Genomic DNA, 14681 nt, shown 5'->3' on the forward strand with positions numbered 1-14681 from the left:
GTTATGTAGCAGTGCCTCAAAATTTTTAGTTCTCTGCCTCCATCTGCTGGTAGGGATACAAAACCCACTTGGTCTGGACTGATCTGGGGTACAAACAGGAAATGCGAATATATGTTTGCGTGTGTACGCACGTGTATAAACATATAATTCCAGTTAAATGCACACACACACATACACCATTCTTTCAAGGAATTTCTCATTTTGCTTTTTACAACTGAAGCGATATTGTTACCAGAAACAGAGCAAAGGAGAGGGAGATCAGAAATTTTTAGATAAATTATTGTGTTTTCCTTTCACAACACAAATTTCTTCAGCACCAAAATGGGTTCAAGACAGACCCTTAAAGCTGAGCCTGGTGACTGCATGTGAGCAGGGAAAGGGAAAATACAGTAAACAAAGTCACCGTCAGTTCCATGTCACCATGCATACCAAGCCAGACAGCACCTAGAGCCCACTCTGGGAGCTCATACGTACATGGTCTGCTGGGTGGTCGTTGTACGCCCAAAGTAGTCAAAGGAGATCTGGAACCAGTCGTAGATCTTGGTGTGGATGAGGTTATATTTGTCGCAGATTTCCTGGGGGGTGAGGCCTTCTTCCATGGCCTTGGTCTCTGTGGCTGTGCCGTATTCATCGGTGCCACACACAAACAGCGTATTCCAGCCCCGCAAGCGGCAAAACCTGGCCAAGACAGACAAAGAGACAGGGGGGATAGCATGACAAACAGTGAAGGAAAGCAGCTAGGGAAAAAAAACCAAAACATAAAAATGGTGATCCTAGAAGCCAGTGAGGCTTTCTGAAATGGAGTAAGTTAGCGGCAGGATGCTGTCACATGACTGACATGCAATCACTAGCCGTGGGAATGTGTGTATGCACGACAGCACCATCTCATGACTGGCATACACAGCTAGCCTTGGGAACCCGTGTATAGGACGGTGCTCTAATGTGACCGAGATAGACAGCCAGGCTCAGCAACACATACACCATGCTAAACTGTCCGGTCTCTAGAGTACCTGGCAAAGACATCAGCGCTGAGGACGGAGCCAATGATATTCCCCAAGTGCGGCACATTGTTCACATAGGGTAGGGCACTGGTGATCAGGATATTCTTCTCATTGTCCAATGGCAAACTGGAGAGGACAGCAGCAAAGACCAGACAAGAATATTATCCAAAATAACTTACTTGTACAGAGCACAGCACAATTTCCCTTCCCAAAAGAGGTTACTAGCCATGGATGCACAGAGGGGGCCTTAATTTAGCTGCTTAATGACACACAGTGAGAGCTGTTGGGAGGAGTGGGACTGAAACCGACTGATACTTCAGTATTCGGCCTAGGAGGAGACCTCACCCCAGCAAGGGATCCCAGCAATCATTACAGGGGCAGAAGTGGGAATTAAAAAGGATAAAATAATCCCAACTCCTACAAAAGGTTACACAGAGGGTTCCCAAGCCCCCGCTTTCCTTCTCCTACAGTGTGGTACTCACATAGGATGCTGCTGTTGGCGCAGTTTAGGGCAAGCTGCCACTCCTCTCTCCCAAACTTCTGCAGCTGCCACAATTTCTTCTTCCGAAAAAATCCGCTCAACCGAATCCCCTTCCTAGAGACAACAGATTTTAAGTAATTCACATATTCCAGTTTATTTTCATTCTCGCTTATTAACCCCGTTTTATTTTTTTTTTTATTTGAAATGTTTATTAAACCATCATAGACAGGTTTAATAAAGGAAAATTGGTTCTTACCTGCTAATTTTCATTCCTGGAATACCACGGATCAGTCCAGACTCCTGAGATTATGCCTCCCTTCCAGCAGATGGAGACAGAGAAAGTTTCAGTGACACTGGCATATAACCTGGAGTGCCACCTACAGTCCCCAAGTATCGACCTGTACCCAAGTCAAGATTCGCTACGCAACAATCTTAATGAAATGCAAACAATGTCCCACAGACGAGCAGGGGAAAAAAGGTAAAAAAAACCCAACCACTTATGAAACTAAAAGTTCTCTTTCAAACTCTGTGTTTCATAGCTCCAATCCAGTAGAACAAACTTGAAATCTTCACCAGCTCTACCACCTACATATATCAATATGACAGAAAACATGAGCGGACTCTCCACCATAACCGGGCAGGACTCTGGCCTGATTTGTAGTATTCCAGGAATGAAAATTAGCAGGTAAGAACCAAATTTTCCTTTCCTGGTCATACCCGGATCAGTCCAGACTCCTGGGATGCACTCAAGCTTCCCTAAATAGGCTGGGACTGGGAGAGTCCCACTCAAAGAACACGCTCACCAAAGCCCATGGTTTTTGGGGCTTGGATATCCAAACGATAATGTCTAGCGAAAGTGTGCAACGACTTGCAGGTAGCCGCCCAATAAATTTCTTGCGACGAACACCAGTTGACACTCGGCCCCACAAATTTGCCTGAGATTGAACAGAATGTGCCCTCAATCCCTCTGGGACAGTCAGCCTTTACAGATATTAGCCAAGCCATCTTGCTAATGTGGATTTTGAAGCCTTTTGTCCTATCCTAGGACTGCTCCACAGCACAAAGAGATGGTCGACACCCTGAAAGAACTGGTGACCTTGAGGTAACGCAACAAAGCCTTCTTCACATCCAACCAGCATAACTCCCTAATATGCAGAGTTGCTGCATCCAATTCCGGAAAGACTGGGAGTTCCACAGACTGATTCAAAAGGAAAGCGAACACCACCTTTGGGAGAAAAGAGGGCACTGTCCTCAAAGATACCCTGGAATCTGAAATCTTCAGAAAAGGTTCCTTGCACGATAACGCTTGCAATTCAGAGATCATCTGGGCAGAACAAATAGCTACCAGAAACATCAACTTTCAAAGTGAGATCCTTTACGGTTGCCCTTCTCAAAGGCCAAAAGGCCCCACACATACAACCCTCACAGGACCAGATTAAGGTTCCATGGGGGGGGGGGGGGTCATATTTTCCACACTGGAGGCCACAGATGCTTTGCCCCTTGGAGGAAGCGAATCACATCCAGGTGCGCCGCCAAGGCTACTCCATGCACCTTGCCCCGTAAAGAGCCAAAGGCCACAACATGAACTTTAAGAGAGTTAAAAGCCAAGACTTTAACCAAACCTCTCTGCAAAAAAGCCAAGATGTGGGCAATCAAGGCCTGCGTCAACTATTCCTTGAACAGTGCATCAAGACTCAAAGACCTTCCAAACTCTTACAAATGACAATGAAGTGGAAGTTTTCCCAGCCCGCAACAAGGTGGTAATGATATCCTCCGGATATCCTTTTGTTCCTCAAACACCTCCTCTCACAAGCCAAGCCTCTACACAGAAGTGATCCGCCTGATCTGAAAATACTGGACCATGCCAAAGTAGCCCCGGCAAACGTGCAAGGCCCATCCACTGCCAAGTTGACCAGGTCCATGAACCATGGGCACCTTGGCCACTCTGGTGCCACCAGAACCACCTCCCCATGGTAATTTTCTATTTGTTGTATCGGTTTCCCCACCAGGGGCCATGGGGGAAACATGTAAAGAAGAATCCCTCAGGGCCAGGATAGAACCAGAGCATCTATGCCTTCTTCTCCATGCTCTTCTGCGACCGAAGAACTGGGACAGCTTGGTGTTCTTCTGTGTCACCATCAAGTCCAGGCAAGGAGTCCCCCACCGGCTACATATCAGAGCTATTGCCTTGTCCAATAGCTCCCACTCCCCGGGATCCGACTTCTGATGACTGAGAAAATCCACCTGCACATTGTCCACTCTGGCGATGTGAGACGCCGCCAGCATCGCTAGATGCCGCTCCACCCAAAGAAACAACTCCTGTGCTTCCAGGGTCACTGCTAGACTCCTGGTTCCCCCTTGACGGTTGATGTAAGCTACCGTGGTCATGTTGTCTAACAGGATGCACACCGAGCAGCTGCTCAACAGAGGCAGAAACGTTACCGAAGTGCATCTCAGTGCCCTTGTCTCCAAACGATTGATAGACCAGGACTTTTCTTTGGACCACTGCCCCCTGGGCCAACTGATTCTGGCATACTGTCCCCCAGCCAGAAAGACTGGCATCAGTAGTAACTACCACCCAATCCAGGACCTCCAACTGTTTTTGACCAAGCTATCATGAGAGACTGGACCTGGCAGGTTCCTTGAGTGACAGAGGAAGATGAAACTGCTCTTACAAAGGGTCACATCGAGAAAGAAGAGACCGTTGCAAAGGCCTCATATGCGCAAACACCCACGGGACCAAATCCAACGTCAAGGCCTTTGAGCCCAAAACCTGAAGGTAATCCCAGACCTTTGGAACTGCCGCTTCCAACAATCTGCACACCTGCTTTTGCAGTTTGAGAATATGCTCTTCGGTGAGGAAAACCTTTCCTACCCTGGTGTCGAAGCACGCACCCAACAAGTCTAGAACCTGAGACGGGGAGAGATGACTCTTTGGCAGATTCACCACCCATCCCAGGGACTTCAATTGCTGGAGGACCTGAGTCATTTAATGAGCACCAATGACTTCCGACTTCGCCTGAATTAGCCAGTCGTCCAGATATGGATGAACCAAGATGCCCTTCTTCCTAAGCACTGCTGACACCACAACCACCATCACTTTGGTGAATGCTTGAGGCACTATCACCAATCCGAACGGAAGGGCACAAAACTGAAAATACGTTTCCCCAAGAATCATAAAGCAGAGGAACTGCTGGTGATTTGCGCGGCTTGGAATATGCAGGTATGCTTCAGACAAGTCCAGAGAAGCCAGGAACTCTCCCTTGCACACTGCTGCAATCACCAAACGCAAAGTTTCCATTCAAAAACAAGGAACCTTGAGAGTCATGTTCACTTTCTTTAGATCCAAAATTGGACAGAATGACCCTTCCTTCTTCGGAACCACAAAATATGGAATACGTTCCTGTCCCATGTTCCCCCAATGGAATGGGAACTACAGCCCCCAGAGCTTGCAACCGGTCTACCGTTTCCTGAACCACCTTTCTCTTGTAGAATGGAGCGCAAGAGGAAACCATAAACAAGTCCTGCAGTGGATGAGAGAATTTTAACATGTAACCATCTTATCACCCTGAGAACCCAACAGTCTGATGTGAACTTGGCCCACTCCTCGTAAAATAAAGCCAGACGCCCTCCAATCAGAGGAAGAGAAGAGTGGGCAGACCTCACTTCATTGGGTGGACTTGGTGCCACCAGAGCTCTGATGGAGCTCGACTCTGCCAGATTTTCCGCTGCCTCGAAAGGACTGGGTCCATGACTGCTGCCTCCCGGCACCTTACTTCTGAGCTGCCAGTGAAGGCCTACTCGGCCGAAAACAGCCTGTTTGATTGAAACCGGGGCTGTAAAGGAACTCTTATTTCCCCTGGGCTTGTCCTCCAGCAGCCTACGCCCTTTAGTTTCCCTGAGATGTTTCACAAGCTCCTCTGTCCTTCCCAAACAGAATCTTCCCCTTGAAAGGTAATGCTCCCAAAACAAGACTTAGACCAAACATCCGCCGACCAGTTTCTCAACCAAAGGAGCCTTCTGGCAGATACCGCAGACATCATAACTCTGGAGGAAGTTCTAACGAGGTCATACAGAGCACCTGCTACATAAGCTGCTGCTGCCTCCAGGCAGTCCGCCTGCTTAGTCTCAGACTGAGATAGCGGCCTCGTAGCTTGTAATTGCTGAACCCAGCGCAAACTGGCCCTCTGCATGAAGCTACTGCACACAGCAGCCCGAATACCAAGCAACAACACCTCAAATATCTTCTTGAGATGAATTTCCAACTTTCTCTCCTGCACATCCTTCAGCACCGCTGAACCAGCCACAGGAATATTGGTCTTCTTAGTGACCACAGACACCAATGCGTCCACCTTAGGAATCGCCAACAACTCAAGTGTATCTTCTTGCAATGGATACAACTTCGCCATCGCCCAGCCTATCTTGAGGCTTGGTTTGGGGGTGTCCCACTCCCTGATGACTAGTTTCTTTACAGTCTTGTGAAAAAGGGAAGGCTTTTGCTGGACCCCTCAAGCCATCCATGACTGGGTCCACACCTTCTTGATCAGACTTTGAGGGACTTTGATCCCAAGCTCCTCCAGAACAAGATGAATTAAAGGGCCACAACTCCTCTTTCTGGAATAACCGTACCTCCTTAGGGTCATCCCCTTCAGCCACTGGCACCTGATCCAATCCTCAATCCAGATCCAGTGCATCCGGGTTAGTATCGGGTACAGCCAGATCGTTGTCGAGCCCAGGAGGGTCTGCAAGGTCAGCCCCTTCAGACTCATCGGAATCAACATCTGGACCGTCCACCGCTGTCCTCATCCCGAGGACTCTAGGCACCTTCTGCAAAACTGGACCCCCACAGCTTGCAGGCTTCTTAGCCAGCCGCAAAGCACCCAGCTACTGAATGTGGTCTGCGTGCTTACCAGCTGCCTTCCTCGCCAAATAAGCTCATGTAACAGGAGGACAAACTGAGGGAGAAAGGAGCATGCTCCTCTAACTGGACTCCAGAGGGATCCCTCTCCCCGTCGGAATTGGGATCTCTGCAGTGAGTAACACTCTGGTTCACTGGCGACAGCGGAGGGAGGAGATCACACCCCCTCCCCCAAACAGTCCCAATGGGCCTTCAGCCCCAGACAACATGGCTACCTGCCAAGCGCTCCCGCGCCAGATTTTGCTCTAGGCTGCCTCTCCAACATGGCCTCAGGCAGCCCCAACCTACCCTCTACTCCAGAGAGGCAACGGGAGCATAGTCCGGCGCATGACAAACATGCGTGCTTCGCCGCATGAACTGTATACACTGCTGCACGCCATGCTGACCATGAGGTGCACCGACCACCACTAGGCCTGACTATACAGCAAACAATGGCACCGCTGCACCAAAACCCCTTCTCAGCACTGTCAAGCTCCAGCGCAGCCTTACCGGCCGCTCACCACCTTGCCGCTCCTCTGTTCTATGCTGTTCATTTTCTTTTAATTTTTAATTAACTTTACTGAGCCAGAAGAAAACAGGTAAAGAAACAAATACTTTCCGGTGTGGGGGGGGGGAGGGAACCAGTCCCACCAGTTATCACCCCCCTGTGTAGCAAAAGAACAAGCTAAACCAGGGTCCCTGACCCCCTGCTCATCTCCTCAACAGCAAGAGGGATAGCCCCACCAGGGGCCTAGCAACCTTCTAGGAGGATAAATCCAACAATTTGAAATTTCTCTACCCATTTTTTTCCCCCGACTGCAGAGATTGCACCCCCACCATCTGCTGGAGACAGACAAATACTGGGGGACTGCAGGTGGCACTCCAGGTTATATGCAAGTGCCAGTGAAACTTTCTGTCTCCATCTGCTGGAAGGGAGGCATAATCCCAGGAGTCTGGACTGATCCGGGTATGAACAGGAACTAAAATTTCTGACAACTCCTCAAATCAGTCATTGATCGCCATCCTCCTAAATCTAACTATGAATTCAGCATGGACAGATGAAAAACATAACCTTAGGGGGAAGGTGTAGTCCAGTTATTCTGGACTACACCAATTAGGATGTCGACCAGCTGCCAGCGTAACTGCTTGTAAAATAATATAGTCTGCCTCTCTGGATTTACACCATCCTGGGTTTACAAGATCCCATCCCCAGGCTCTCCACCCACCATGTCTTGCCACCAAGCTCTGTAACAATCTAAACAGCTGCCAACACTAGCAAGGCTGTTGCCCGAATACTTGGCTGAATGGGTCCCAGCTACTCCCAACCCTGCTGGTTTCTGAGGAATCTTAGCCAGTTGGTTTCAACCTGACTAGCCCATGGCCTGTGTTGTCACTAGGATGTGCTTCCGTTATCTGCCTTTTGGTTTTTTCTCAACTTGCTGGGCAGTATCCAGCCACCAACCTGCTAGCACTGACCTGAGTGGATTCTAGGGAGTTGCAACCTCCTGGTTCCATCCCAAAGGGCTGCCTAGTCTTTTCCGTATGACTCCATAGCCAGTTAGGGTTTCAGAATATCCTCAATGGATATATGAGATTCGTTTTCATATACCGGAGCCCCAGTACATGCAGATTTCTCTCATGCATATTCACTGTGGATCTCCTGGAAACCCAACTGGATGTGCTGTCACCAGAACAAGTTTAGGAAGCCCTGTATATGGTCATACTTCCTTCATCTGCACCTTAAAAAGCTTGCCCAGCACGGACTTTGCTTCCCTCCATAGTTCACTGAAATTCAAACAGGTGATCCTCTGACTCAGAAGCAACCAAGCCTACTAAACAATTTCATGGATCTGAACTACTGCTTTCTGGCTACTGTGGGGCAAGTGACATTACTGCCATGCTTGAGGCTCAAAGCAGCATGGACAGCTAAGAGCATGACCTCAGGGAAAGAAAGAGCAGCACTTTGAGGCACCCAAAGTGTGAAGATGGCAACATAGGAAATCCTTTGGCGCGCTACGATGCAGCACACGTGGGATCAGCACCAATCCCAGCCAGAAAAGGAATGGAACCCAGACCTAGTACTGTCCCCAGGGCTATCCAGGGGATGAAGGAGGCAGTTACCAGCTCACTGTACCTTAGGCTCGTTGGAGGTTGGTGTTTCCGAGGCAATGACTGGAAGGTGCTGTTTCTGCAGGTAGGATCTGAACATCTGACACCCTTTTCCCTTCAGCATGAACTCCACAGCTTTCACACATGGCTCCAACAGGCTCATCTGATGGAACCAGCTCTGTAAAGACTTTAATTCCTCTGCAAATGTAACAAGTGTATAAATGTATTAACAAAATAAGTAAAGTCCCTGCTTAGGAAACCTTCTCCACCCTCAGTTAAAAGCCAGTAAGTCAGCAATACTGGCCCCATGGGTTTAGTGATACATAGGAGGGGTGTGCAGATACTACAGGATTCACAAGCATCAATCAAATGTGAAGAATCAAATGGATGGGGGCAGAAGCAGCCTGAGACTGCCTCCTGGCTGATGGAGCACTGGGAGAGAGGCTACTGGCCACGTTGTGCTCACACAACACACTGGCACAAAACTGGTATGAGAAGAAGTTCTCATCTATGAAATGTTACAGATTCAGTTTACGTTCAGTCCTGTGGGTTTAACACGTGCCCACAAAACACTTACTGTAAATAATAATGCAGCACTTGCCTGGCAAACAGGATGGCTCCGATATCAGAGGATAAAGCGTCCCCCAAAGAACAATATCAGCGACCGATTGTCTGTCCTGAAGAAGAAAATGCCACAGAGCAGCACAATTAAAAAAAAAACAAAAAACCAGCAACTCCCAACTCCCCCATTCTTTTCTTCTTTTGGCATCATCACAGTTGCCTATTCCCATGTAAAATGTCTACTGAAGAAGTGCTAAGGGACCGACTGCCCGAGATCACACAGCATGAGGGGCAGAGTCAGGGATTAGAACTGAGGCACAGGGAGATAAAAGTAATTTACCACCAGTCTCACGGTGTTAGGAGGGGACCAGGCATCTGAAGCTGCTTTTCTTAATTCATGCTTTGGGGCCAGATGTGCTAAGATATTTTCCCCAGAGTTTTCACAAAAACTGGGAAAAACTGTTTAGTACATCAGGCTCTCAGTGCTTTAAACACTGGATTATGTCTCTTTCCAGTGGTTGATGAAAAGGTTAAAAAAAAAGCAAAACACAAAGAAACAAAAAAAGGCACTACATGTTATATGAAACCCACCTAAACCAGGTACTTACACCAGCAAGATAAGGGCTGCCACTTTGGGCAAGGCTTTCATCAATATGGGTTAGCAGTTTCCTTATGGACCTCAGCACCTCTTCACCTTTCTTCCCTTGTACCACATGGAAATGAAGAGCAACTAGAACAGCAGGCTGCAGCCCACAAGAGGGAAAGAAAAGAGAATTAATCAGTCACAAAGCAGAATTCTCATCCAATAAGTAGATGACACTAACCCCTAGTTTCATAACATACCAAAACAATTTTTTTTTTAAAACTAATCTCAACCGCTGCACTTGTCCTTCACCCAGTAGTAGCTTTTAAAGGAAAATTGGTTCTTAACTGCTAATTTTCATTCCTGTAGTACCAAGGATCAGTCTAGACCGCTGGGTTGTGTCTTTCTTCCAGCACATGGAGTCAGAGAAAAGAGCTGAAAGGCACCCCTCTTACCCTGGTGTGCCATCTGCGATCCTTCAGTATAATCCATACCATAGCAGAATGAAACATATCATAACCTCAACATAAGAACCAATGGCTATAATCAAACCACCCAATGAAAAAACTGCATAATTTCTGGAATTTATGTACATGGAGGGAGTACTTCTATATGCAACGTGAATGCTGTCCACTTGAGAATATTCTGCAGAATGAAAACGATACCGTACTGACTCTCCAGATTCCATGGGTGGGCGTCTGGACTGATCCTTAGTACTGTAGGAACGAAAATTAGCAGGTAAGAACCAATTTTCCTTTCCCTGTATGTACCAGGATCAGTCCAGACCGCTGGGATGTACCCAAGCTGCCCTAAATTGGGTAGGACCTGGAGAGTCCCGCTCGAAGAACACTACTGCCAAAACAGTCGCCATCCAGAGCACGGACTTCCAAACGGTAATGCTTAGCAAAAGCGTGTAAAGATTTCCAAGTAGCCACTCTGCAAATTTCCGCAGCAAAACAAACTGACTCTCCGCCCAAGACGCTGCCTGAGAACAGATTGAATGCGCTTTCAAACCATCCGGTACTGCGCGCCCAAGACATATATATGTCAAAGTTATGGCTTCCTTCAACCATTGGGCAATAGTGGCTTTAGTTTAGGACCACTCCATAAGACAAACAGATGATCAGACAAACGAAAAGCATTAGTGAGATCCAGCTAGCGAAGCAAAATCCGCCGCACATCTAATCTTCGCAAGTCTCGAGCCTGAGGCGAATTCCAATCCAAATCTGTGAAGGCAGGCAACTCCACAGTCTGATTCAAATGAAACTCTGACATGATCTCCGGTAGAAAGGAGGGCACTATCCTAAAGGACACCCCTGAATCTGAAAACCTGAGAAAAGGGTCCCTACAGGACAATGCTTGAACCTCAGAGATGCGCCGTACTGAAGTGATAGCCACCAGGAAAATCGCCTTAAGTGTCAAGTCTTTCAAGGTGGCCTGTTTCAAAGGCTCAAACGGAAGACCGTACAAGCCACGGAGAACCAGATTCAAACTCCAAGAAGGACACACTGGACGAGCCAGAGGGTTCAAATGTTTAGCACCTCTCAGGAAACGCATTACATCCGGATGAGCCGCCAAGGATGTCCCGTCAATCTTTCCCCGCATACATCCCAGGGCAGCTACTTGAACTCTGAGAGAACTGCACACCAAGCCTTTCTTCAGACCCTCCTGTAAGAACGCCAGAATATGAACAATTGATGCGCGTCGCGGGGACACATTCAACCCACTACACCAGGAATCGAAAACCTTCCAGACTCGAACATAGGTGAACGACTTAGACGTTTTTCGCACCTGCAGAAGGGTGGAAATAACCGAATCCATATAACCTGTCTTCCTCAACTGCCACCTCTCATAAACCAAGCCACTAGACAAAAAGCGATCCACTTGATCGAAAAATACTGGACCTTGTCAAAGAAGATTCGATAGATGACCGAGCCGAAGAGGACTGTCCACCGCTAAGTTGATCAGATCTGCAAACCACGGCCGCCGTGGCCACTCCGGAGCCATGAGAATGACTGAGCCTGTGTGAGCCTCTATCCTATGCAAGACTTTGCCCAACAACGGCCAGGGAGGAAAGACATACAGCAGAACATCGCGAGGCCATGGCAGGACCAGAGCGTTGACACCTTCCGCCCCGTGTTCCCTCTTGCGACTGAAGAAGCGAGCCGCCTTCGCATTTCTCTGAGTCACCATCAGGTCCAGGCGAGGAACACCCCCACCAACGAGTCACGAGATGCATCGCCTCCTCGGAAAGTTCTCACTCTCCGGGATCTAGATGCTGGTGACTGAGCAAATCCGCCTGAACGTTGTCGACCCCAGCTATGTGAGAAGCTGCTAGACGGACCAGATGGCGCTCCACCCAAAGCATTAGCCGGTCGGCCTTCAATGCCACTGGATGACTTCTGGTTCCCCCCTGACGATTGATGTAAGCCACCGTTGTCACATTGTCGGACAATACTCGCACTGATCGACGGCTCATCAGGGGGAGAAAAAAAACTGTGCAACGCCAGATGTACTGCCCTGGTTTCCAAGCAATTTATGGACCATTTCGCCTGCTGCTCTGTACATCAGCCCTGTGCTGCCCTCGATTGGCAAACCGCACCCCAGCCGGAGAGGCTGGAGTCTGTCATCACAATCACCCACTGGGGCTCAACCAGGTCCATCCCGTGCTGCACATGGGCCGGAATCAACCACCAATGGAGACTGGACCTGGCAGGTTCCAAGAGCGGCAATCGGATCCGGAACTCTTCCAACTTCGGGTCCCAACGAGAAAGTAATGCCCTCTGCAAGGGTCTCATATGAGCAAAGGCCCAAGGGACTAACTTTAGAGTAGACGCCATAGAACCAAGCACCTGCAAGTAATCCCAAACCCAGGGTAGCGATAGAGATAACAGCCACCGGATCTGCGCCGTTAACTTGTCGATTCGCTCCTGTGTGAGAAAGACCTTGCCGACCGATGTGTCGAACCAAGCACCCAAGAAGTTCAGCACCTGGGACGGGACTAATTGGCTCTTGGCAAAATTGACGACCCAACCGAGGGATTGGAGCCGGTCCACTACAGACTGAACCGCTGCCCTGCAAAGCTCCTCAGACTTTGTGCGGATGAGCCAATTGTCCAGATAGGGATGAACCAAGATCCCCTCCCATCTGAGAGCCACAGCTACTACCACCATTACTTTGGTGAAGATGCGGGGAGCTGTCGCCAATCCGAACGGGAGCATCGGAAACTGATAATGCTTGCCCAGAATCATGAACCTGAGAAACCGCCGATACTGTTCGTGGATCCCTATGTGAAGATTCGCTTCCGTCAGGTCTAAAGAAGCCAAATATTTACCGGAGTGGATGGCCGCAATGACTGAGCGGAGAGTTTCCATGCGAAAACGGGGTACCCGAAGTGCTTTGTTCACCTTCTTCAGATCCAAGATTGGGTGGAAGGAGCCCTCCTTCTTGGGAACCATATGGAGTATCTGCCAGTCCTGCCAGTATCTGCCAGTCCTGAACTCCTCCGGCGGGACCGGAACAATGGCTCCCAGCGCTTTCAGCTAGCCCAGGGTTTGAGTCACCGCTGTCGTTTCACACTGGCCCCGCAGGGCGAAATCAAGAACAGGTCCCGCAATGGGCGTGCAAAATCCAAAGCATTGCAGTGTTCGATGATGCTTAGAACCCACTGGTCTGATGTAATCTTGACCCACTCCTCGAAGAAAAGACAGGCGGCCGCCTATCACCAAAACAGAGAAGTGGGCCAGGACACCTTCATTGGGAGGACTTGCCCCCAGAAGATCCCTGAGGACCCCCGTCGTGGAGAGGCATGTGGCCGCGAAAGGAATGAGACCAAGCCTGAGACCTCGTCGACGGCTGACATGGAGTGAAGGCCGGAGCCCTGCCCTGCCGAAACTTGCGCTGTCCCCGGAACCGAGGACGCGCCGACCCAAAAGCCCTGGAGGTTCAAGGCTTGTCCTCCGGCAACTTGTATACCTTATTTATTGTCCCTAGGGATTTGATAAGGTCTTTCAGATCATCCGCGAACAAGAATTTCCCTTTAAAGGGAAGACTGCCTAGCTGGGCCTTGGAGGAAACATCAGCCGACCAGTTGTGGAGCCACAGAAGCCTTCTAGCCGAGACCGAAGCCATAGTGTGCGAGGACGCCCGAAGAAAATCATATAAGGCATCCGTGGTGTAAGCCACAGCCGCCTCCACGTGATCTGCCTGCTCCGCTGGAGGCAACTCCTGCGAGGTGAGCAACCATTGCATCCAATGAAGAGTTGCCCTTTGCATGAGGCTACTGTGCAGACCGCCGCCCTAACTCAAAGCGCCGAGACCTAAAAAATCCTTTTAAGAAGGACCTCCAGCTTCCTATTCTGAAGATCCTTAAGAGCGGCAGCCCCTGCAACTGGAATGGTCATCCACTTAGTGATGGCTGAAATGGCTGCGTCCACTTTTGGGACCCTAAGGATGGCCAAGGACTCGTCTGGCAGCAGGTAGAGCTTCTCCATGGCTCGCCCCACCTGAAGGCTGGCCTCGGGAGCTTCCCATTCTCGGGTCATGAGTTGTAGTAGCATAGGGTGAAAAGGAAAAGCTTTAGGAGTGGCCCGAAGCCCTGAGAGAATGGGGTCCCCTCCCCTTGGTAGCCTCCGAGCTCGGCTGCGGCGCCTCAATACCGAGCTCCGTCAGAACATGAGGGATTAAATGATCAAGCTCCTCCCTCCGAAATAATCTGAGGACTCTCGGGTCATCCCCCTCAACTGGGGTGGGCTCATCAATATCCCCGTCAATATCCACAAGGAGAGGGTCCAGTGAAGGGGGATCCGGTGGATCGGAGGCCATCCGCATGGCCTGTCCTCCCCCTGGAGGAATCTGAACCCCCAGAAAGCCTAGCCACCTTCGCAAGCGGAGGCTCCTCAGTCTGCAACTCAGCCTCGGCCTCCAAAAACGCCTTGTGCATTAAAAGCACAAATTTGGAAGAAAAGGGAAGCTGCCCCTTTAAGCCCCCAGGGCTCAAATTCAGTGGGGAGAGCAATCTCCCCTCCCCTTGCATCCAGCCCTACACTG

General features: G+C 49.5%; 1 protein-coding gene across 1 annotated transcript in view; it reads right to left on the reverse strand.

The window, feature by feature from the left end:
• The window catches only part of MARS (methionyl-tRNA synthetase), a 143033-nt gene that overhangs the window by 109314 nt on the left and 19038 nt on the right, over nt 1-14681 (reverse strand). Inside the window, exons 4-9 of the mRNA XM_029594591.1 lie at nt 9658-9792; nt 9090-9165; nt 8514-8686; nt 1484-1596; nt 1011-1127; nt 475-678 (exon numbers count right to left, since the gene is read on the reverse strand). Of these exons, the coding sequence (XP_029450451.1) occupies nt 475-678; nt 1011-1127; nt 1484-1596; nt 8514-8686; nt 9090-9165; nt 9658-9792 (818 nt within the window). The remainder of the gene's footprint in view (nt 1-474; nt 679-1010; nt 1128-1483; nt 1597-8513; nt 8687-9089; nt 9166-9657; nt 9793-14681) is intronic.

The sequence above is a fragment of the Rhinatrema bivittatum genome, chromosome 3 (assembly GCF_901001135.1).
Source record: "Rhinatrema bivittatum chromosome 3, aRhiBiv1.1, whole genome shotgun sequence".
In the NCBI taxonomy this organism is placed as follows: Eukaryota; Metazoa; Chordata; class Amphibia; order Gymnophiona; family Rhinatrematidae; genus Rhinatrema; species Rhinatrema bivittatum.